The 24,924-nt window shown below is 39.0% G+C and overlaps 1 protein-coding gene across 11 annotated transcripts in view; it reads left to right on the forward strand.

Annotated features, from left to right (window-relative positions):
- The window catches only part of ATRX (ATRX chromatin remodeler), a 282,824-nt gene that overhangs the window by 222,445 nt on the left and 35,455 nt on the right, over positions 1-24,924 (forward strand). For all 11 annotated transcript variants that reach the window (XM_064362920.1, XM_064362928.1, XM_064362917.1 and 8 more), the window contains 2 exons: positions 8,530-8,707; positions 10,035-10,229. In XM_064362920.1, coding sequence (XP_064218990.1) covers positions 8,530-8,707; positions 10,035-10,229 — 373 coding nt within the window. The remainder of the gene's footprint in view (positions 1-8,529; positions 8,708-10,034; positions 10,230-24,924) is intronic.

Raw genomic sequence — 24,924 nt, forward strand, 5'->3', positions numbered from 1 at the left:
CGGTTATATGCCTTGGGGTTGCTCTTCTTGAGGAATATCTTTGTGGTGTTCTCTGTATTTCCTGGACTTCAATATTGGCCTGCCTTGCTAGGTTGGGGAAGTTCTCCTGGATAATATCCTGAAGAGTGTTTTCGAGCTTGGATTCATTCTCCCCGTCACATTCAGGTACACCTATCAAACGTAGATTAGGTGTTTTCACATAATCCCATATTTCTTGGAGGCTTTGTTCTTTTCTTTTCACTCTTTTTCTCTGTTCTTGCCTTCTTGTTTTATTTCATTGAGTTGATCTTCAGTCTCTGATATCCTTTCTTCTGCTTGGTCAATTTGGCTATTGAAACTTGTGTATGCTTCGTGCAGTTCTCATGCTGTGTTTTTCACCTCCATCAAGTCGTTTATATTCTTCTCTAAGCTGTTTATTCTAGTTAGCATCTCATGTAACCTTTTTTATAGGTTCGGAGTTTCTTTGTATTGGGTTAGCACATGTTCTTTTAGCTCTGAGAAGTTTGTCATTACCCACCTTCTGAAGCCTGCTTCTGTCAATTCGTCACACTCATTCTCCATCCAGTTTTGTTCCCTTGCTGGTGAGGAGTTGTGATCCCTTGGAGGAGGAGAGGCATTCTGGTTTTTGGTGTTCTCATTGGTTTTGTGCTGGTTTCTTCCCGTCTTAGTGGTTTTATCTACCTGTGGTCTTTGTAGTTGGTGACTTTCTGATGCGGTCTCTCTAGTGGACGTCCTTTTTGTTGATGTTCAAGCTATTTCTTTCTGTTTTTTAGTTTTCCTTCTAACAGTCAGACCCCTCTGCTGCAGGACTGCTGGAGGTCCACTCCAGACCCTGCTTGCCTGTGGATCACCGTGGGGGCTGCAGAACACTAAGGGTTGCTGCCAGTTTCTTCTTCTGTTATCTTCGTCCCAAAAGGGTACCTGCCCAATGTCAGCCTGAGTTCTCCTTTATGAGGTGTCTCTTTGGGTATACAGCAGTTGGGGAGCTGCTTGAAGAGACAGTCTTGTCCCTTATAGGAGCTCAAGTGCTGTGATGGGAGCTCCATTGTTCTGTGCAGAGCTGCTTGGCAGGTACCTGTAAGTCTGCTGCAGTGGAACTCATAACTGCCTCATTTCCCAGGTGCTCTGTCCTCGGAAGGTTGGCTTTGTTTATAAGTTCCTGACGTGCTGCTGCCTTTTTTCATAGATGCCGTGTCCTGTACAGAGTAGTCTAGTCACCGTCTGCCAACAGAGGTGTTGCTGAGCTGCCAAAAGGCTCTGTCCAGCTGCTACATGAACTGCCTCTATATTGGCGGACTGCCTTGGTAGTGGTGGACCCCTTCCCCCCACTGAACTGGACCATCCCGGGTCCAGCTTTGCTTGCTGTGAAACTCTCAATCCAGAGTGTTTCAGATTGCTTGCTTTGTGGGGTGGTACCTCCCTAGCCAGATTGCCTGCCTCTCTGTATCAGCCCCCTCCCTTTCAGTTGTATGGGCGGCTCAGTCTCCTAGGTGTTCCAGACATCAGTTGAAACGGCCGCCCAGATTTGTGTGAGTTTCTGTGTGCCAACCCATGGCACCGGATGTAACAGCCGTGTTGATAACTTGTGACGCTTTTTGGCCCTGGAATTTCCTGGTCTGTGGGCAGTGAAAACTTGTTTGGAAATGCGGTGAGCACTCACTCTCTGCGTTGCTCTTGCTGGGAATTGCACTCTGGAGCTGTTCCTATTCGGCCATCTTGGATCTCACCCCTCGCAGCTGCATTTTTTCCTGTACTGTTCGGTTGGAATTGGGTGGTTATCCTATCGTATTCTGTCTTGCTATGCTGCCTCCTTCCTGGTCCCTTGGCTGGAGGGTAGGCTTGGAGATTTTTTTGACAGCACCTTCTGGAGTTCTTCAGCAACCAATGTAGGATACATGAGGCAGAAAGAAAGCCTATAATAGCTGGGTTCGGTGGCTCACACCTGTAATCCCAGCATTTTGGGAGGCAGAAGCAGGAGGATCACTTGAGCACAGGAGCTTAAGACCAGTCTGGGCAACATAGTGAGACCCTGTCTCTACAAAAAAAGTAAAAATTAGCTGGGTGCATTAGTGCATTTCTGTAGTCCCAGCTATTCGGGAGGCTGAGGCAGGAGGAGCGCTTCAGCCCTGCAGGTCAAGCTAGAGTGAGCCGTGATCACGCCATTGCACTCCAGTGTGGGTGAACAATTCAAGACCCCGTCTCAAGAAAAAGAAGATTTTAAAAGTAAAATGGTATCCCATGAAACTCAGTACCACATTATCCTTTATATCCTGAGGTCCCTACCTTTTGCCTCATCCTTCTCACTTTTCAGAGCTGCTTTTGTTCCATATATATATATATATATATATATATATATATATATATATATACAGAATTTTTAGCTGTACTTGTGGTAAGGAATAGGGAACAGTATGTCTATTCCATCTCTCTAAGTGAAAGTTCAAGATTATACTTTAAAAATAATTGTTGTATATGGCTTCTGATGAAGAAAAAAGTGTGTATGTGTATTTTTGTGTATATATTCCTGAAAGTGATACTGCTGTGTAATAGGTACGTTCATCTTTAGCTTATACAGCCAAAACATTTTTACAAATGGTTGTACCAATTTGCACTCCCACCAGTAGTGTATGTGCATTTAAGTTGTTCTCCGTCCTCGTCATCACTTGCCGTTTGTCCTTTAGTTCTAAAGCTTGTGATGGATATATAGTGATAAGGCTTCAGAGTTTAATTTGCATTTCTCTGCTATTTCCAGTGAATTACAGTGTTTAATTTGGAAGTGAAAACGATAAAATTTTTAGAAGCAATCAACAAAGGTTATTTTCCTGATCTTGCAGTAAGAAGATGGTCATACACAGGACACACAAAGTACTAACTATAAAAGGAAAGATTGATAATTTGGGCATCATTAAAATTAAGGACTTCTGTTGACCAAATGTGTGATAGTTAATGTTATATGTCAGTTTGACTGGGCTAAGAAATGCCAGTGCAGCTGGTAAAACACTTCTGGATGCGTCTGTGAGAGTACCCCTGAAAGGGTATTTGAATTAGTAGACTCAGTAAAGAAGATTGCCCTCATCAATGTGAGTGGGCATCATCTTATCTATTGAGGGCCTGAATAGACCAAAAATGCAGAGTAAGGGCGAATTTGCTCTCTCTCTCTTTGAGTTGGGACATCCGTCTTCTCCAGCCCTTGTAGATTGGCAGTCCTGGTTCTTCAGCCTTCATACTGCCCACACCCACAACCCTACTCCCTGAATCTCAGGCCTTTGAACTGGGACCAGGATTTATACAATTAACTTCCCTGCTTTTGCAGCTTGTGGACAGCACATTGTAGCACTTCTCAGCTTCCATAGTCACAGTGAGGTGAATCCCGTAGTATATCTACACACACACACACACACACACACACACACACACACACACACAAGTTCTTAATTCCTGTTGGTTCTGTTTCTCTGGAATACCCTGACTAATGCAAATGTCATTTCACGTTAAGAGTGTAAAGGCAAGCCATGAAGTTGGAGAAGCCGTTTCCAATATATGGATCCAAAGAAGTCTCATCCAGGATATCTAAAGAACTCTTAAAAATCAATAACTAGACAACCTGATAGAAAAACGGGCAAAAACTTGAACAGGACTTTATACAAAAGATGATATCCAAATGGCCAGTAAATGTGTGAAAGCATGATCATCCTTATTAATCATCAGAGAAATGCAAGTAAAAAATGGTTTTGACAAAGATGCAAAAGCAATTAAATGGAGAGAGCATAGCCTTTTCAAAAAATGGTATTGAAACAATTGGACTTTCATAAGCCAAAAACAAACCTTTACTTAAGCCTTACCCATATTTTAAAAAAAAGAAGTCAAAATGAATCATAAATCTAAATGTAAAACTGTTTTACTTGTATCAGTATATAGAAGATAATCGTCTGCAACTAGGGTTAGGCAGAGTTCTTAGTCATGATGCCAACGGCATATAATCCATTAAAGAAAAAAAATCAATAATTGGACTTAATCAAAAATAAAAACTTTTGTCTGTGGAAGACTGTTAAGGAAAAGACAACTCACAGACTGGGAGAAAATATTTGCAATTTGCATATTTAACAAAGGAATCATCAGAATGTACAAATAACTCTCAGAAAGAAAACAACCCAGTTAGAAAATGGGCAAAGGACCTGAACTGACATTTCTCTGAAGAAGGCTATGCATGTCAAATGAGCATATGAAAAGATAGCATCACTAGCCATTAGGGAAATGTAATTTCGGTGAGGCTGGTGGCTCATGCCTATAATCCCAGGGCTTTGGGAGGTGGAGGTGGGAGGATCACTTGAGGCCACGGGTTCAAGACCAGCTTGGGCAACATAGCAAGAATCTGTCTCTATAAAAAAATTAAATACAATTAGCTGGGCATCATGGCACATGTCCATAGTCATAGCTACTTAGGGGGCTGAGACAGGAGGATGACTTGAGCCCAGGAATTTGAGGTTGTAGTGAGCTATGACTGTTCCCCTGCACCCAAACCTGGGAGACAGAGTGAGATCCTGTCTCTAAAGAAGAAAGAAAATGTAATTTAAAACCACATGAGTTGTCACTTTACATCTATCAGCATGGCTAAAATAAAAAATAGTGACAGCATTAAATGGTGCTGAGGATACAAAGAAACTGGATCTGTCCTACATTATTGGTGGGAATATAAAATGATACAGCCATTCTGGAAAACGAATTTGGCAGTTTATAAAAAAAAACTATACAACTAAACATACTTGTCATATAACCCTGCAATTGCACTCTCAGAAATTTATCCCATAGAATTGTAAACATTTTCACATAAAAACTTAAACACAAATTTTCACAGCAGCTTTTATTTATAATGGCTTCAAACTAGAAACATCCAAATGTTATTTAACATGCGAATGGATAAGCAGATTGTGGTATATCTATATAATGGAATACTGCTCAGTGATAAAAAGGAATGAACTATTGATACTGATCCAAGCAATAACTTAGATGGATCTCATGCTGACTGGAAAATGCCATTCTTGATCTGACAAAAGTATAATGATAGAGAACAGATCTGTGGTTGACAGGGTTTAGGGTTAGGGGAAGGACGTGAATACAAAGGGATAACAAGGAAGGATTTTTTTTTGAGATGATAGAACAGTTCTGTATCCTGCTTTGGTAATCGTTACATGATTCTACATGCATATAAAAATTTTGTAGAAGTATACATCAAACAAAAACTGATGAAACCCAAATGAGCTCTGTACCTGAGTTTATACCAACATCAGTTTCCTGGTTTTGACAATGTATTGTTATGTAACTTGTAGGGTACCACTGGGGGAAAGCAGAGTGAAGGGTACATGGGAACTCAACTGCTGTAATTTTTGTGAACCTTAAACTGTTTTTAAAGGTTACAATAAAAACAGAAAGATAGTACCATGAGTTGTCAAGGACCAGAACAACTGGAAGTCTCAGATACTGCTGGTGGGAATGTGAACTGGAATAACTACTTTACAGAACTGTTTGTTCAGTTTAACAGTGCATATAAATACCCTATGACTCAGCAATTCCACTCTTAGATATGTACCTGACAGAAATGCTTTTATCAAAAGACATGTGTAAGGTGGTTTATAGGAGTACTATGCAAATACTTTATATTTTAATTATGTTTGTTTTAAGTATATACTTTAACACTAATACTTAGTATTAAGAATATCTTAAAAATATATTGGGTAGTTTATCTCAGTATGAACTTAGATATTGAAGTTCTTTAAGGTTTCATTTGTGTTGTGTGTATGTATGTATGTGTGTTTTTTAGCCTATGTAGTTTATACCATTCTATAGGCTTGATTCTTTTGTATAGTTCTATGCCATTTTTTTGCTTATGTGGGATAGATACTAATAAGTGGAATAATTTTGGAGCAGCATTTACCCATAAACCTTCAAGTGTGTCTTCTAATTAAAGATGTTATAGCTCTGTGATGAATATGTGTTATAGAGGTATAAAGATGAACTTGTCATCATAATCCCACTGTCCACAGAGAACCACCATTAACATTGTGTGTATGTGTTTTGTTTTTTAACACATTTCCAATTGTGTTTAATAAGGCTCTGTGTTCTGCTTTTCTTCCATATAACGTAATATTTTGGATTTTTAATGGTAATATAGCCAGAGTGAAACTTAGTTCTCTATGTTATACATATTTTTAAATTTTTGAACTTATGCTATTATAAAATAACACTGAATATATTTTCTTCAAAATTGGACAGTTTTTATGATAATTTCTATAGTCTGTATTCATAGATGTGTAGTAGCTCCAAATTGACATAATACATGAATTCAGTATGTCTGTTTATTTTATACCATTATTTTTTAGTATATAATATGGTTTGTAAACTAAATTGTAAACTCTTTCCAATCATTTAAATTTAGAATTTCTTTGCATTCTAGTGTATAATGAATGCTATAAATGTAATTAGTATGGCATTTTAGTCATTATTTTTCTTTCATGAAAGAAAAGACAGACATTTTCGTGTTGATTATTGAGAGCTTACTATATTCCAGGGATTTTGTCACTCTGTAACTTAACAGCAATAAGCAAATTATTAAATAAATTATTGTACAGTCATCCAATGAAATACTCTGCAGCTACCAAGCGTGGTGTTTACCAAGAAATTTGGAGAAATATTCACAATAAATACTGTATACACAGATGTTATCCTGTCTACAAAATTTTAAATGTATATACTTGAAAAAAGAAACCTATACGAAATACATCATGATTTGAATGGAGGTTGTTTCTGGGGATTGGAACTGAGTAATTTTTTTCCTTAGAGTTGTTTTTATTTTCAAAAAGTATTTATCCAATTTTTTTCAAATTAAATTTTCATTAATGTCAAAGTAATATATTTACATATTTTTAAAAAACAGATAGTTTTACAAGGCTTCAAATAAAAACCAGTCCAGTGACCAAACCTCTTTCTACCTGTGATTTCTACTTTCTGGAGGTAACCAATTTCAACTCTTGGCAATTCGTACTTACTTACATACATGCATCCTTTCTAAAGTGTAAGGTAGTAATTTACCACAAGCACATGCACACTTTTCCCTATTCGTTTTCCCAATATAATTTTTCATACTTGCCTAAATTAATTTGGAGTGTTTTCTTTATTGTGGCTATGTAAATATTTGTAAGCTACTTAACTACTGTGATTGTTTTTCCTTTTTTGTGTACTTGTTTATTATGTTTTGCTGAAGTATTGATTTGTTTTTACCATTTGCTTAGTTTTCTATATACCTATCACCAATTCATTCCCAAACTCTCCTCTAGAAATATATAAATTCTGGCCAGGCGTGGTAGCACACACCTGTAATCCCAGCACTTTGGGAGGCTGAGGTAGGTGGATCACCTGAGGTCAGGAGTTCGAAACCAGCCTGGCCAACATGGTGAAACACTATCTCTACTAAAAATACAAACATTAACCTGGCATGGTGATGCACGCTTGTAATCCCACCTGCTCAGGAGGCTGAGGCAGGAGAATCACTTGAACTTGGGAGGTGGAGGTTACAGTGAGCTGAGATCGCGCCACTGCACTCCAGCCTGAGTGACAGAGCAAGTCTCTGTCTCAAAAAAAAAAAAGAAATATTATTAATCCTTGTGTTTCAACACATCAGGTAATCTTATCAGTTTCTTTTCTTTTCTTTAGAAACATCCTTCCTGGAGCCCTGTGTCTGTTTTATTGCTCCTGTTTTATTTACCTCAGTACCTGGCATCTATCTAACTTGTCTCCTTATTTTCATTATGCTAAATTATAAATATTGAGTCACCCCTACATATTCGCCTACTTTTGCATTGTTCTTCATTATCATGTACTTAGTGGCCCTAGCGGTACCCAATACAATGTAGACTTCCAAGTTATATATAAATTCTCTAAATTTATTCAGAACTCTATAAATAAAACCTTTACTACATTGTAAATATATGATTTTCATTTCATTTTTCTTTTTTTTTTTTTTTGAGACAGAGTTTCGCTCTTGTTACCCAGGCTGGAGTGCAGTGGCGCGATCTCGGCTCACCGCAACCTCCGCCTCCTGGGTTCAGGCAATTCTCCTGCCTCAGCCTTCTGAGTAGCTGGGATTACAGGCATGCGCCACCATGCCCAGCTAATTTTTTGTATCTTTAGTAGAGACGGGGTTTCACCATGTTGACCAGGATGGTCTCGATCTCTTGACCTCGTGATCCACCTGCCTCGGCCTCCCAAAGTTCTGGGATTACAGGCTTGAGCCATTGCGCCCGGCCCTCATTTCATTTTTATTCTTCAATCAGACTGTTTTGCAACAGTAGAATTCCTCCTGGGCATTTATTTGTATTATCATCCTGAATCCGTAGATAATGTCTTACTTTCTTCAGTAAGTAAGAAATGAATTCTCTGAACTCCTCATAGTTAAAAAAAAAATGCCTAAGTATCAAAAAGTCATATTGTAAAGCACTCATTACTGAAGCATTTATTCTATATTTTCATTTTCAGAGGGCGGTTATTCATCATTTCCACTAAAGCAGGATCTCTAGGAATTAATCTGGTAGCTGCTAATCGAGTAATTATATTCGATGCTTCTTGGAATCCATCTTATGACATCCAGAGTATATTCAGAGTTTATCGCTTTGGACAAACTAAACCTGTTTATGTATATAGGTTCTTAGCTCAGGTAGGTTTATAATTCTCTTTTTCATAATGAAAATTCATGTAAATGATAATATTTTAGAGGTATAGAACATATATGTATTACAAAGAGTGAAACAAAGTTGGAAATACCATTTCTGTACATAAAGCAGTAAAAGTCAATTTTGCCCTTTCTTGATTTTCTGTTTTGTAGTATATCCATTTCTGTAATTTCATCTTTCTGAGGTTGAGATTGTTTTGTGTGAGTAAACAGATTTAGCAGATGCAACCCCTCTCAACCTGCCTCCAAAATCTTGGCTTCTCAACCAGAGACTGGGTTGTTTTTTTTTTGTAGATCCTTGCTTATTTGATCTTCTTTAATAACTACCTATTATTGACAACTTTATATAAACTCTTTAGTATTATTTCTTTATTTTTACTTTTTTCTTTTCTTTCTTTCTTTTTTTTTTTTTTCTGAGACGGAGTTTAGCTCTTGTTGCCCGGGATGATGGAGTGCAGTGGCACAATCTCGGCTCACCGCAACCTCCGCCTCCCAGGTTCAAGTGATTCTCCTGCCTCAGCCTCCCAAGTAGCTGGAATCACCTGCACCACCATGCCCTGCTAATTTTGTATTTTTAGTAGAGACGGGGTTTCTCCATGCTGGTCAGGCTGGTCTCGAGCTCCTGACCTCAGGTGATCTGCCCTCCTCGGCCTCCCAAAGTGCAGGGATTACACGCGTGAGCCACCATGCCCGGCCCTTTACTTTTTTCTTACCTGTTATTTAAGTTTAGAACTTCTTTACATTCTCATTTATAGTGTAATTTTATATTTAATATACATTTAATATAATTTATGTATACATTTAATCTAATGTTTATATGTAACGGATATGGAATTTATATTAATTTTCTGTCTTGAAATTATAGAAAATAAGACTTGATATAAAAGCAGTTTATGGTGTTTTTTGTTAGCTTATTATATTACATTGAAAAGGAATCAGACTGTTCTCTTGCATTCTAACTTCAATATTTACCTAAATGTTTTCTGTGCATGCCCCTTTATTTCTGTTTACTCTGGTATCTGCCTGCTATCCTCCTACTACCTAGTACAGAAATAAGTAAAGCAACACATGAATGCATTTTGGTCGGATAATATAGAATGATTATCAATAATGTAATTTTATTTGTTATGATATACTATGCTACACAGATGAAATCTTTCATGGATTAAGCAAAATTGCTGATGAGTTTTTCTTTATAGCAATATATTACCATGAAGTTTTACCATTTTATATTAACCAATATTTATCCTTGATTAACTTTTATTTTTACAAAGTTTAATTTTTTTGTATATTCTTACTTCTTTTAACTAAGGGGACCATGGAAGATAAGATTTATGATCGGCAAGTAACTAAGCAGTCACTGTCTTTTCGAGTTGTTGATCAGCAGCAGGTTGAGCGTCATTTTACTATGAATGAGCTTACTGAACTTTATACTTTTGAGCCAGACTTATTAGATGACCCGAATTCAGAAAAGAAAAAGAAGAGGGATACTCCCATGCTGCCAAAGGTAAACATATTTAGATTATTGGCTTAACAAACCAAAGTGGACTAAGGGAATTTTACTACTACTGTGAAAGTTAGTCATCTGATTAAGGCTATATTTCAGAATTTTTCAAGGAGAATAAATTGATATTTAATGAATTTTGTTTAGAAAATTATAAATGAGAGAGTGCTTGATCAATTCTCCATATATTACCACAAAAAGATAGTATATTCTGAAACACATATTTTATGCAAAATAAAAAGTTCAGCTCTCCAGTAGAGGGCATACACAATTTAAATAATTCTAAATAAAATTAAACTGTCTCTTCTTTAATATTCTTTTCTACCATAGAGCAGTTAAGAATCAGCAAATACCCAACAAGTATATGAAAAGGTGATCAACATCACTAATCATCAGGGATATGCAAGTCAAAGTCACCATGACATATCATCTCACACCAGTTAGAATTACTAGTATCAGGAAAACAGAAGATACTAAGCACATGGAGAAAAGGGAATCTTGGTACATTATTGGTTGGAAAGTAAATTGGTACAGCCACTATTGAAAACAGTTAGGAAATTCTTCAGAAAATTAAAAATAAAACTGCCGTATGGTCCAGCAATCTCACTTCTGGGTAAACGTCCAACGAAATTGAAATCGGGTTGTTAAAGAGATATCTGAACTCTCATGTTGATTATATTCATTATTCACAATAGCTAAAACACGGAAGCAACCTAAATGTTCATCAACAGATGAATGGATAAGGAAAATGTGGTATATAGATACAATGGAATATTATTCAGCCTTAGAAAAGAACGGAAAAAAAGGAAGGAAATCCTGCAATTTGCAATAGCATGAATGAACTTGGAGGCCATTTATTGCTATATATTTTCCTCTAGACACTGCTTTAAATGTGTCCCAGAGATTCTGGTATGTTGTGTCTTCGTTCTCGTTGGTTTCAAAGAACATCTTTATTTCTGCCTTCATTTCATTGTTTATCCAGTCAACATTCAAGAGCCAGTTGTTTAGTTTCCATGAAGCTGTGTGGTTCTGAGTTAATTTCTGAATTCTGAGTTCTAACTTGATTGCACTGTGGTCTGAGAGACTGTTTGTTACGATTTCCGTTCTTTTGCATTTGCTGAGGAGTGATTTACTTCCGATTATGTGGTCAGTTTTAGAGTAGGTGTGATGTGGTGCTGAGAAGAATGTATATTCTGTGGATTTGGAGTGGAGAGTTCTGTAAATTTCTATTAGGTTTGCCGGGTCCAGGTCTGAGTTCAAGTCTTGGATATCCTTGTTAATTTTCTGTCTCGTTGATCTGTCTAATATTGGCAGTAGAGTGTTAAAGTCTCCCACTATTACTGTGTGGGAGTCAAAGTCTCTCTTTGTAATTCATTAAGAACTTGCTTTATGTATCTGGGTGCTCCTGTATTGGGTGCGTATATATTTAGGATTGTTAGCTCTTCTTGTTGCATTGATCCTTTTACCATTATGTAATGCCCTTGTCTCATTTGATCTTTGTTGCTTTAAAGTCTATTTTATCAGAGACTAGGATTGCAACTCCTGCTGTTTTTTGCTCTCCATTTGTGTGGTAAATTTTCCTCCATCCCTTTATTTTGAGCCTTTGTGTATCCTTGCATGTGAGATGGGTTTCCTGGATACAGCACACCTATGGGTTTTGACTTTTTATCCAATTTGCCTGTCTGTGTCTTTTGATTGGGGCATTTAGCCCATTTACATTTAGGGCTAATATTGTTATGTGTGAATCTGATCCTGCAGTTTTGATGCTAGCTGGCTGTTTTGCCCATTAGTTGATGCAGTTTCTTCATTGTGTCGATGCTCTTTACCATTTGGTATGTGTTTGGAGTGGCTGCTACTGGTTGTTCCTTTCTGCGTTTAGTGCTTCTTTCAGGAGCTCTTGTAAAGCAGGCCTAGTGGTGATGAAATCTCTGAGTAATTGCTTGTTCATAAAGGATTTTATTTCTCCTTCACTTATGAAGCTTAGTTTGGCTGGACATGAAATTCTGGGTTGAAAGTTCTTTTCTTTAAGCATGTTGAATATTGGCCCCCATTCTCTTCTGGCTTGTAGGGTTTCTGCTGAGAGATCCGCTATGAGTCTGAAGGGCTTCCCTTTGTGGGTAACCTGACCTTTCTCTCTGGTTGCCCTTAGCATTTTCTCCTTCATTTCAACCGTGGTGAATCTGACGATTATGTGCCTTGGGGTTGCTCTTCTTTTTTTTTTTTAATGAATGAAAGAAAGAGAAAGAGAAAGGGGTAGAGAGAACAGGAGTCTTGCTCTATTTCCCAGGCTAGAATGCAATCTAAAAATAGGTATTAAAAACCTCTTTTACACAAGAACACAAAATCAAACACCACATGTTCTCACTCATAGGCGGGTGTTGAACAAGGAGAACACATGGACACAGGGAGGGGAGCACTATACACGGGGGTCTGTTGGGGGTAGGGGAGGATAGCGGGGGGGTGGGGAGTTGGGGAGGGATAGCATGGGGAGAAATGCCAGATATAGGTGAAGGGGAGGGAGGCAGCAAATCATACTGCCACGTATGCACCTATGCAACAACCTTGCATGTTTTTCACATGTACCCCAAAACCTAAAATGCAATTAAAAAAAAAAAAAAAAAACCTCTTTTATGCCGATAATTGTGCTTAACAGTGGAGACAGGAATGAATAAGGGAAGAAAATAACAAACAGACAGCCAACCAATATATCATTTAAGTCTGTGAAATGCTATGCAAATGCTGAAGAGTTATTTACTTCCAATTATGTGATCACTTTCAAAATAGGTGTAATGTGATACTGTGAAAAATATATGTTCTGTGGACCTGGGGTGAAGAATTATATAAATATTCACTGAGTTTACTTGTTCCAGGTCTGAGTTCTAATCATAGATGTCCCTGTTAATTTTCTATCTCATTCATCCGTCAAATATTAACAATATGGTGTCAGAGTCTCCCGCTATTACTGTGTGGGAGTCCAGGTCTCTTTATAAGTCATTAAGAACTTGTCTTATGTATCTGGGTGCTCCTTTATTGGGTGCATATATATTTATGATCATTGACTCCTGTTGTTGCATTGATCCTTTTACCATTATGTAATGTCCTTCTTTGTTTCTTTTAGTCTTTGTTACTATTAAAGTCTATTTTGTCAGAGATGAAAGTTACAACTCCTGTTTTTTTGTTTTTGTTTTTTTTTTTTGCTCTGCATTTGACTGGTGAGTCTTCCTCCAATCCTTTTTTGAGTCTTTGTGTGTCCTTGCTTATGAGATGGATCTGGATACAGCATACCAATGGGTTTTGACTTTTTATTCAATTTGCCTGTCTTTGTCTTTGATTGGGGCATTTAATCCATTTAAATTTAGGATTAATATTCATATTTGTGAGTTTAATATTGTCATTTAATGCTATCTGGCTATTTTGCCCATTAGTTGATATAGATTCTTCATTATGGAGATACTGTTTACCTTTTGGTAAGTTTTTGGGATGACTGATACTGGCTGTTCCTTTCTGCTTTACAAGAGCTTCTTTCAGAAGCTGCTTTCAGAAGCTCTTGTAAAGCAGCCTGGTGGTCATGAAATCTCTAAGTGCTTGCTTGTTCACAAAAAATTTTATTTTTCCTTCATTTATGAAGCTCAGTTTGGCTGGATATGAGATTCTGGGTTGAAAATTCTTTTCTTTGAGGATATTGAATATTGACCCCCACTCTCTTCTAGTTTGTAGGGTTTCTGCTGAGAGATCTGCTGTGAGTCTGATAGGCTTCCCTTTATGGGTAACCTGACCTTTCTCTCTAGCTGCCCTTAGAATTTTCTCCTTTGTTTCAACCCTGGTGAATCTAACGATTGTGTGTCTTGGGGTTGCTCTACTTGAGGTATATCTTTGTGGTGTTCTCTGTATTACCTGGAGTTGAGTATTGTCCTGCCTTACTAAGTTAGGAAAGTTTTCCTGAGTAATATCCTAAAGAATATTTTCCAGCTTGGATTCATTCTCTTCATGACATTCAGGTACACCTATCAAACGTAAATTAGGTCTTTTCACGTAGTCCCATATTTCTTGGAGACTTTGCTCATTCCTTTTTACTCTTTCTTCTCTAATCTTGTCTTCTTATTTCATTTCATTAAGTTGGTCTTCGACCTCTGATATCCTTTCTTCTGCTTGATCAATTCGACTGTTAAAACCTGTGCATACTTTGTGGAGTTCTCGTATTGTATTCTTCAGTTCCATTAATTCACTTATATTTCTCTCTATTCTCATTAGGATTTCATCAAACCTTTTTTCAAGATTTTTAGTTTCTTTATGTCTGTCTAGAACATGTTCTTTTAACTCACAGAAGTCTCTTATTATCTACCTTCTGAAGCCTAATTCTGTTAATGGAACGCACTCGTTCTCCGTCAGGCCTTGTTCCCCTGTTGATGAGGAACTGTGATCCCCTGTAGAGGGAGAGGCATTCTGATTTTGGGTATTCTCAGCCTTTTTATGCTGCCTTCTTCCTGTCATTGTGAATTTATCCACCTGTTGTCTTTGTAATTACCGACTTTCAAATTAGGTCTCTTAGTGGACGTCAGACTTGTTGATTCCCAGCGCCGGAATCTGAGCAACCCACTGTGCCGGCTAAAACAGCGGCATTAAGATTCATGGTGCTTTTCTGCCTGGGAATCTCTGGTCTGGCTTCCCCCTTGAGTCCCTTTTTCAATCAGCCGAATGGGCGACTCTGCCTTCCCGGAGCTCCAAACATCGACCAGAAGGGGACCCAGTCCCGTTTACTCTGCACCAAGAACCGCTGTGCTGAGGCACTGGCAAAACTGCTGCGCCGGCCACAAGAATCTCGCTGGCCACCCGTGGGGCTCCTCCGCTGGGAATCTCCTGGTCCGTGGGCGACAAAAATTCGTCTGAAAGTGTGGCGTCCTCTCGTTCTCTGCGCTTTCACTGAGAGCTACAATCCTGAGCTGCTGGTAATCGGCCATCTTGGATCTCTCTCCGGGGTTGCTCTTGAGGAATATCTTTGTGATGTTCTCTGTATTTCCTGGACTTGAATATTGGCCTGCCTTGCTAGGTTGGGGAAGTTCTCCTGGATAATATCCTGAAGAGTGTTTTCCAGCTTGGATTCATTCTCTCCGTCACTCAGGTACACCTATCAAATGTAGATTAGGTCTTTTCACATAGTCCCATATTTCTTGGAGACTTTGTTCATTTCTTTTTACCCTTTTTTCTCTAATCTTGCCTTCTCGTTTTATTTCATTGAGTTGATCTTCGACCTCTGATATCCTTTCTTCTGCTTGGCTGATTCGGCTATTGAAACTTGTGTATGCTTCACGAAGTTCTGGTGTTGTGTTTTTCAGCTCCATCAATTCATTTATATTCCTCTCTAAGCTGTTTATTTTTGTTAACATTTTGTCAAACCTTTTTTCAAGGTTCTTAGGTTCTTTTCATTGGGTTAGAACATGTTCTTTTAGCTCAGAGAAGTTTCTTATTACCCACCTTCTGAAGCCTGTTTCTGTCAATTCATCAGACACATTGTCCATCCAGCCTTATTCCCTTGCTGGTGAGGAGTTGTGATCCCTTGGAGGAGGAAAGACATTCTGGTTTTGGTTGTTTTCCTCCTTTTTGTGCTGGTTTCTTCCCATCTTTTTGGATTTATTTACCTGTGTCTTTGTAGTTGTTGATTTTCAGATTGGGTCTCTGAGTGGACATCCAGTTTGTTGATGATGAAGTTATTTCTTTCTGTTTCTTAGTTTTCCTTCTAACAGTCAGGTCCCTCTGCTGTAGAACTGCTAGAGGTCCACTCCAGGCCCTGCTTGCATGGGGATCACCTGCGGCAGCTGCAGAACAGTAAGGGTTGCTGCCAGTTTCTTCTTCTGCTATCTTTGTCCCAGAAGGATATCCACTAGATGTCAGTCTGAGCTCTCCTTTATGAAGTGACTCTTTGGATATATGAAGGTCTGGGAGCTGCTCGAGGCGACAGTCTGTCCTTTTTAGGAGCTCAAGTGCTGAACTGTGAGCTCCGTTGTTCCATTCAGAGTTGCTAGGCAGGTACATTTGAGTCTGCTGCAGCAGAACTCATAAACACCTTTTTTTCCCCAGGTGCTCTGTCCCGGGAATGTTGGGCTTTATTTATAGTTTCTGTTGTGCTGCTGCCTTTTTTCTGGGCTGCCCTACCCAGCGAGGAGGCAACCTAGTCACAGTCTGCCTGCAGAGTCTTTGCTGAGCTGCTGTGGGCTCTGCCCAGCTGCTGTGTGAACTTCCCTGCATTCCTGTTTATAGGGGTATAGTTAGAACTGGCTCGGCAATGGCGGTCCACCTCTCTAATGGCGGACTCTCTCTGTAATGACGGGCTTTCTCGGCAATGGCAGAATACATCAGTAGTGGTGGACTGCCTTGGTAATGGCGGATGCCCGTCCCCTACAGAGCTAGACCTTCCTGGGTTCTGCTGTACTTGCTGTGAAACTCTCAATCCAGAGTGTTTCAGATTGCTGTTTTTTTGTGGGGTGGGACCAGCCGAGCCTGATCACCTGGCTCCCTGCCTCAGACCCCCCCCTTTTTTTTTTTCAGTTCAATGGGCAACTCTGTCTCCCAGGCGTTCCAGTTGCCAGTTGAAAAGGCGCCCGGATTTGTGTGAGATTTTGTGCAGACACCCGCTGCACCGGCTGAAACAGCCGCACTGGGGGCTTGTGGCGCTTTTTCACCTGGGAATCTCCTGGCCTGGCTCCCTGCTTCAGTCCCTTATTTTCAGTTGAATGGGTGACTCTGTCTCCCAGGTGTTCCAGTCGGCTGTTGAAAAGGCGCCCAGATCTGTGTGATCTGCCGAGTGGCGAGCCACTGCACCAGCTGAAACAGTCACCCTGGATGTGTGTGGTGCTTTTTCACCCAGGAATCTCCTGGCCTGGCTCCCTGTTTCAGTCCTCTTTTTATCAGTTGAATGGGCGACTCTGTCTCCCAGGCGCTCCAATCGCCATCTAAAATGGCGCCCAGACCCGTGTATTTTGTGTGGAGACCCGCTGCGCCAGCCAGAACAGCCATGCTGGCGAACCGTGGGGCTCCTCCACCCAGGAATCTCCTGGTCTGTGGGCAATAAAAATCCATCTGTAAATGCAGCGTCCACTCACCCTCCGTGCTCTCACTGGGAGCTGCAATCCAGAGCTGCTCCTAATCGGCTATCTTGCCAGTTGACCAGGATCACCCAACTCTTAAGGAGCAAAATTAGCATACATAAAGAGAAGGAAAAAATTCCAACAAGGCCTTTTATCTCTATATAAACATAATAATTACTAACAAATCACTTAATGTCTGTGCCTCAGTTTCTGGTAAAATAAGAGCAGCAAATTAACTTATTTCTAGAGTCTCTTACAATTGTAACATTATTTGATCCTCACAATTGCTCAGGCTTACTGTCTTTTTCATTTTAGGTAAGGAGAGGTGTCCTTTATACATCAGCTAACTTTTTCTTTTTTTTTTTACTGCGTTTTAGGTTTTGGGGTACATGTGAAGAACATGTAAGATTGTTGCATAGGTGCATACGTGGCAGTGTGATTTGCTGCCTTCCTCCCCTTCAATTTAAATTTTTTTTAATTTTTAAATTTTTTAATTTTTTATTTTTATTTTTTTTGCCTAACATAATGCAACTATTTATAATGTACAACTGGAAATGCACCAATTATCAACCACAATACTATTACATAAATTTAACAATACTTAAATGTTGATATTAAGTCAATAAATCTTATGTCATATGATAAAAGAAAATAATATGAAGATATTGTCTTAGTATGATTGTATACATGCACAAATATGTGTTTAACAAAAGAAGGAGGAAATTCTCATGACAATTACAGTCCTTGTTTCTTCGATTGGTCATGTGGTCGTAGCTGGTATTGATGACTACCTACTTTTTTTTTTATATTTATTTTTTTTTACTGTATTTTAGGTTTTGGGGTACATGTGAAGAACATGCAAGATTGTTGCATAGCTACACAAGTGGCAGTATGATTTGCTGCCTTTCTACCCTTCACCTATATCTGGCATTTCTCTCCATGACATCTCTCCCCAAATCCCCATCCCCCACTGTCTCCTCCCTATTTCCCCCAAACAGACCCCAATGTGTAGTGCTCCCCTCCCTGTGTCCATGTGTTCTCATTGTTCAACACCCACCTATGAGTGAGAACATGCGATGTTTGATTTTCTGTTCTTGTGTCAGTTTGCTGAGAATGATGGTTTCCAGGTTCATCCATGTCCCTACAAAGGACACGAGCTCATCGTTTTTGATGGCTGCATAATATTCCATGGTGTATATGTGCCACATTTTCCTTGTCCAGTCTATCATCGATGGGCATTTGGATTGCTTCCAGCTCTTTGCTATTGTAAACTGTGCTGCAGTGAACATTCGTGTGCGTGTGTCCTTGTAGTAGAATGATTTATAATCCTTTGGATATATACCCAGTAATGGGATTGCTGGGTCAAATGGAATTTCTATTTCTAGGTCCTTGAGGAATCGCCACACTGTCTTCCACAATGGTTGAACTAATTTACACTCCCACCAACAGTGTAAAAGTGTTCCTATTTCTCCACATCCTCTCAAGCATCTGTTGTCTCCAGATTTTTTAATGATCGCCATTCTAACTGGTATGAGATGGTATCTCAATGGAGTTTTGATTTGCATTTCTCTAATGACCAGTGATGATGAGCATGTTTTCATATGTTTGTTGGCCTCATGTATGTCTTCTTTTGTAAAGTGTCTGTTCATATCCTTCGCCCACTTTTGAATGGGCTTGTTTGTTTTTTTCTTGTAAATCTGTTTTAGTTCTTTGTAAATTCTGGATATCAGCCCTTTGTCAGACGGGTAGGCTGCAAAAATTTTTTCCCATTCTGTTGGTTGCCGATTCACTCTATTGACTGTTTCTTTTGCCGTGCAGAAGCTGTGGAGTTTGATGAGGTCCCATTTGTCTATTTTGGCTTTTGTTGCTAATGCTTTTGGTGTTTTGGTCATGAAACCCTTGCCTACACCTATGTCCTGAATGGTTTTGCCTAGGTTCTCTTCTAGGGTTTTTATGGTGTTAGGTCTTATGTTTCAGTCTTTAATCCATCTGGAGTTAATTTTAGTGTAAGGTGTCAGGAAGGGGTCCAGTTTCTGCTTTCTGCATATGGCTAGCCAGTTTTCCCAACACCACTTATTAAACAGGGAGTCCTTTCCCCATTGCTTGCTTTTATCAGGGTTGTCAAAGATCGGATGGTTGTAGATACGGTGTGTTGCCTCCAAGGCCTCTGTTCTGTTCCATTGGTCTATATCTCTGTTTTGGTACCAGTACCATGCTGTTTTGATTACTGTAGCCTTGTAGTATAGTTTGAAGTCCAATAGTGTGATGCCTCCCACTTTGTTCTTTTTGCTTACAATTGACTTGGCTATGCGGGCTCTCTCTTGGTTCCATATGAAGTTTAAAGTGGTTTTTTCCAGTTCTGTGAAGAAGGTCATTGGTAGCTTGATGGGGATAGCGTTGAACCTGTAAATTACTTTCGGCAGTATGACCATTTTCACGATATTGATTCTTCCTAACCATGAACATGGAATATTTCTCCATCTGTTTGTGTCCTCCCTTATTTCGTTGAGCAGTGGTTTGTAGTTCTCCTTGAAGAGGACCTTTACATTCCTTGTTAGTTGTATTCCTAGGTATTTTATTCTCTTTGTAGCAATTGTGAATGACAGTTCATTCTTGATGTGACTCTCTTTAAGTCTGTTATTGGTGTATAGGAATGCTTGTGATTTTTGCACATTGATTTTGTATCCTGAGACTTGGCTGAAGTTGCTTATCAGTTTGAGGAGATTTTGGGCTGAGACGATGGGGTCTTCTAGATATACAATCATGTCGTCTGCAAATAGAGACAATTTGACTTCCTCCTTTCCTATTTGAATACCCTTTATTTCTTTTTCTTGCCTGATTGCTCTGGCTAGAACTTCCAGTACTATATTGAACAGGAGTGGTGAGAGAGGACATCCTTGTCTAGTACCAGATTTCAAAGGGAATGCTTCCAATTTTTGCCCATTCAGTATGATATTGGCTGTTGGTTTGTCGTTAATCACTTTTATTATTTTGAGATATATTCCAGCAGTACCTAGTTTATTGAGGGTTTTCAGCATAAAGGGCTGTTGAATTTTGTCAAAGGGCTTCTCTGTGTCAATTGAGATAATCATGTGGTTTTTGTCTTTGATTCTGTTTATGTGGTGAATTACGTTTATAGACTTGCGTATATTGAACCAGCCTTGCATCCCCGGGATGAATCCTACTTGATCATGGTGGATAAGCTTTTTGATGTGCTGTTGCAATCGGCTTGCCAGTATTTTATTGAAGATTTTTGCATCTATGTTCATCATGGATATTGGCCTGTAGTTTTCTTTTCTTTTTGAGTCTCTGCCGGGTTTTGGTATCAGGATGATATTGGTCTCATAAAATGATTTGGGAAGTACTCCCTCTTTTTGGATTGTTTGGAATAGTTTCAGAAGGAATGGTACCAGCTCCTCTTTGTATGTCTGGTAGAATTCGGCTGTGAACTCATCTGGACCTGGACTTCTTTTGGATGGTAGACTCTTAATGGCTGCCTCAACTTCAGACCTTGTTATTGGTCTATTCAGGGTTTCGGCTTCTTCCTGGTTTAGGCTTGGGAGGAGGCAAGTGTCCAGGAATTTATCCATTTCTTCCAGGTTTCCTAGTTTATGTGCATAGAGTTGTTTGTAATAATCTCTGATGATGGTTTGAATTTCTGTGGAATCTGTAGTGATATCCCCTTTATCATTTTTTATTGCATCTATTTGATTATTGTCTCTTTTCTTTTTTATTAATCTGGCTAGTGGTCTGTCTATTTTGTTGACCTTTTCAAAAAACCACCTCCTGGATTTATTGATTTTTTGAAGGTTTTTTTGTATCTCTATCTCCTTCAGTTCTGCTCTGATCTTAGTTATTTCTTGTCTTCTGCTAGGTTTTGAGTTTTTTTTTATCTTGCTCCTCTAGCTCTTTTAATTTTGATGATAGGGTGTCAATTTTAGATCTTTCCTTGCTTCTCATGTGGGCATTTTTGCTATATCTTTTTCTGTAGAGACTGCTTTAAATGTGTCCCAGAGATTCTGGTATGTGGTGTCTTCGTTCTCGTTGGTTTCGAAGAACATCTTTATTTCTGCCGTCAGTTCATTGTTTATCCAGTCAACATTCAAGAGCTAGTTGTTCAGTTTCCATGATGCTGTGCGGTTCTGAGTTAGTTTCTGAATTCTGAGTTCTAACTTGATTGCATTGTGGTCTGAGACACTGTTTGTTATGATTTCCGTTCTTTTGCATTTGCTGAGGAGTGATTTACTTCCAATTATGTGGTCAGTTTTAGAGTAGGTGTGATGTGGTGCTGAGAAGAATGTATATTCTGTGGATTTGGGGTGGAGAGTTCTGTAAATGTCTATTAGGTTTGCTTGTTCCAGGTCTGAGTTGAAGTCCTGGATATCCTTGTTAATTTTCTGTCTGGTTGATCTGTCTAATATTGACAATCGGGTGTTAAAGTCTTCCACTATTATTGTGTGGGAGTCTAAGTCTCTTTGTAAGTCATTAAGAACTTGCCTTATGTATCTGGGTGCTCCTGTATTGGGTGCGTATATATTTAGGATTGTTAGCTCTTCTTGTTGCATGGATCCTTTTACCATTATGTAATGTCCTTCTTTGTCTCTTTTGATCTTTGTTGGTTTAAAGTCTATTTTATCAGAGACGAGAATTGCAACTCCTCCTTTTTTTTTCCTCTCCATTTGCTTTGTAAATCTTCCTCCATCCTTTTATTTTGAACCTATGTGTATCCTTGCATGTGAGAATGGGTTTCCTGGATACAGCACACCGATGGGTTTTGGCTTTTTATCCAATTTGCCTGTCTGTGTCTTTTGATTGGGGCATTTAGTCCATTTACCTTTAGGGTTAATATTGTTAATGTGTGAATTTGATCCTGCCATTATGATGCTAGCTGGCTGTTTGCCTGTCAGTTGATGCATATTCTTCATTGTGTTGATGCTCTTTACCCTTTGGTATGTTTTTGGAGTGGCTGGTACTGATTGTTCTTTTCTATGTGTAGTGCCTCTTTCAAGAGCTCTTGTAAGGCAGGCCTGGTGGTGAGGAAATCTCTGAGTACTTGCTTGTTCACAAAGGATTTTATTTTTCCTTCGCTTATGAAGCTTAGTTTGGCTGGATATGAAATTCTGGGTTGAAAGTTCTTTTCTTTAAGGATGTTGAATATTGGCCCGCACTCTCTTCTGATCTGTAGGGTTTCTGCTGAGAGATCTGCTGTGAGTCTGATGGGCTTCCCTTTGTGGGTAACCCGACCTTTCTCTCTGGCTGCCCGCAGCATTTTGTCCTTCATTTCAACCCTGATGAATCTGACGATTATGTGCCTTGGGGTTGCTCTTCTTGAGGAATATCTTTGTGGTGTTCTCTGTATTTCCTGAACTTGAATATTGGCCTGCCTTACTAGGTTGGGGAAGTTTTCCTGGATAATATCCTGAAGAGTATTTTCCAGCTTGGATTCATTCTCTTCGTCACATTCAGGTACTCCTGTCAAATGTAGATTAAGTCTTTTCCCATAGTCCCATATTTCTTGTTGACTTTGTTCATTCCTTTTTACCCTTTTTTCTCTAATCTTGCCTTCTTGTTTTATTTCATTGAGTTGATCTTCAACCTCTGATACCCTTTCTTCTGCTTGATCAATTTGACTGTTAAAACTTGTGCATACTTTGCGAAGTTCTTGTATTGTGTTTTTCAGCTCCGTTAATTCACTTATATTCCTCTCTAAATTGTCTATTCTCGTTAGCATTTCATCAAACCTTTTTTCAAGGTTCATAGTTTCTTTGCATTGGGTTAGAACGTGTTCTTTTAGCTCACCTTTTTAAGGTAAGGTCAGCTTTAACACTATTAGAAAAGGTATTAGAAATAGTCGAAAGTGGTAAATAATACCAGTCCAGAAGCCGACCAAGAGAAGAGAGTATTTTGGTGAAGAGAGTGATTAAATTCTGTCACATGTTACTGATGGGTAAGATAGGATCAGGTCTGAGAATTGACCATTAGATTTAGTGACACAAAGGTCATTGGTAAACCACGCACTGTGCTAAGCACTTCATGTGTGATATTTAATCTTCACAATAATCCCCTGAAGTAGATACCTAGTAGGCCCATTTTATATACCAGAAGACTGATATTCAGCAAGATAGCTTGCTCAAGGATGCAGGGCTAATAAGTGGTAGAACTAGGATTAAAATCTGCTTGAAACTCATTGTGCAATGCAAGAGCCACTAGCTCCGTATGGCTATTTGCATTTACATTAAAATTAAGTTAAAAATTCAGTTTCTTCATCACATTAGTCACACTTCAAATACTCAGTAGTCACATGTGGCTTGTAGCTACCATCTTGAATAGTACAAACACAGAACATTTCCATCGTTGCAGAGAGTACTATTAGAGAACAGTATTCCAGAGCCTATGATCTTAATCACTACACCTGAAGCCTCTCACTTTACAAAGTTACCACGTTTTGTGTGTCTGTCTGTGTGTGTGTGTATTATATCATTTAAGTCCTTCCAAAAAATTACCTCTGAAATTCAAAAGTCTGGCACAGATCTTTTTATCAAATAAGCTGATTGAAGACATTATATTGGTATTTACATTTTAGGCAACTTAGTCATGAAATTATCTATTTTAGAGGGAAACCTGGAAACAAAGCTATATGTCCTTTAATTTTTTCCCCCATTTTCATTTACAGTTCAGAAGAAAATAACATATCAAAATGATTAATGATTCTGAATTAATATAGATATTTGAGTGCCACAGTATCTGTATATTAATATCTTAAAGTGGTATTACTGTATTGGTTAGGTTGACTGATTCATACATGTTAGTCTTTTAACACTTCTGGAATAAGAATAGCAAGAAATTGAAGCTATGATCCTTTTAAGGGCTTAAGTAGGTGAATACCTCTCTTTTGTCTCTTCCATTAGTACTGTTTGCATGACCAAGTTTTTTACATCAAATTTATTAGTTTTGACCCTTCAAGGAATATAAATTGCAAGAGACATTTTGATCAGTGTAAGAATTACTAGATGGCCTTATTTATTTCCTTTTTTTTTTTTTTTTGAGACGGAGTTTCGCTCTTGTTACCCATGCTGGAGTGCAATGGCACAATCTCGGCTCACCGCAATCTCTGCCTCCTGGGTTCAAGCAATTCTCCTGCCTCAGCCTCCTGAGTAGCTGTGATTATAGGCACGTGCCACCGTGCCCAGCTAATTTTTTGTATTTTTAGTAGAGACAGGGATTCACCTTGTTGACCAGGATGGTCTCGATCTCTTGACCTCGTGATCCACCTGCCTTGGCCTCCCAAAGTGCTGGGATTACAGGCGTGAGCTACCGCGCCCGACCCTTTATTTCCTTTTTTATTGCACTTCTTATCTTTTATTAATGTTTTCTTTTCTCTAAGATATAATTCGAAAGCCAGACGTGGTGGCACACCCCTGTAGTCCTAGCTACTCAAGAGACTAAGGCAGGAGGATTGCTTGAGCTCAGGGGTTCGAGGCTATCCAACACATAATCACACCTATGAATAGCCACTACACTCCAGCCTGGGCAACATAGCAAGCTCTTGTCTTTTAAAAACAAAACATATGATATGGTCAGGGGTGGTGACTCACACCTGTAATCCCAGCACTTTG

This window comes from Aotus nancymaae, unplaced genomic scaffold, assembly GCF_030222135.1.
Source record: "Aotus nancymaae isolate 86718 unplaced genomic scaffold, 86718_ANA_hifiasm-v0.15.2.pri h1tg000004l, whole genome shotgun sequence".
Classification (NCBI taxonomy): Eukaryota; Metazoa; Chordata; class Mammalia; order Primates; family Aotidae; genus Aotus; species Aotus nancymaae.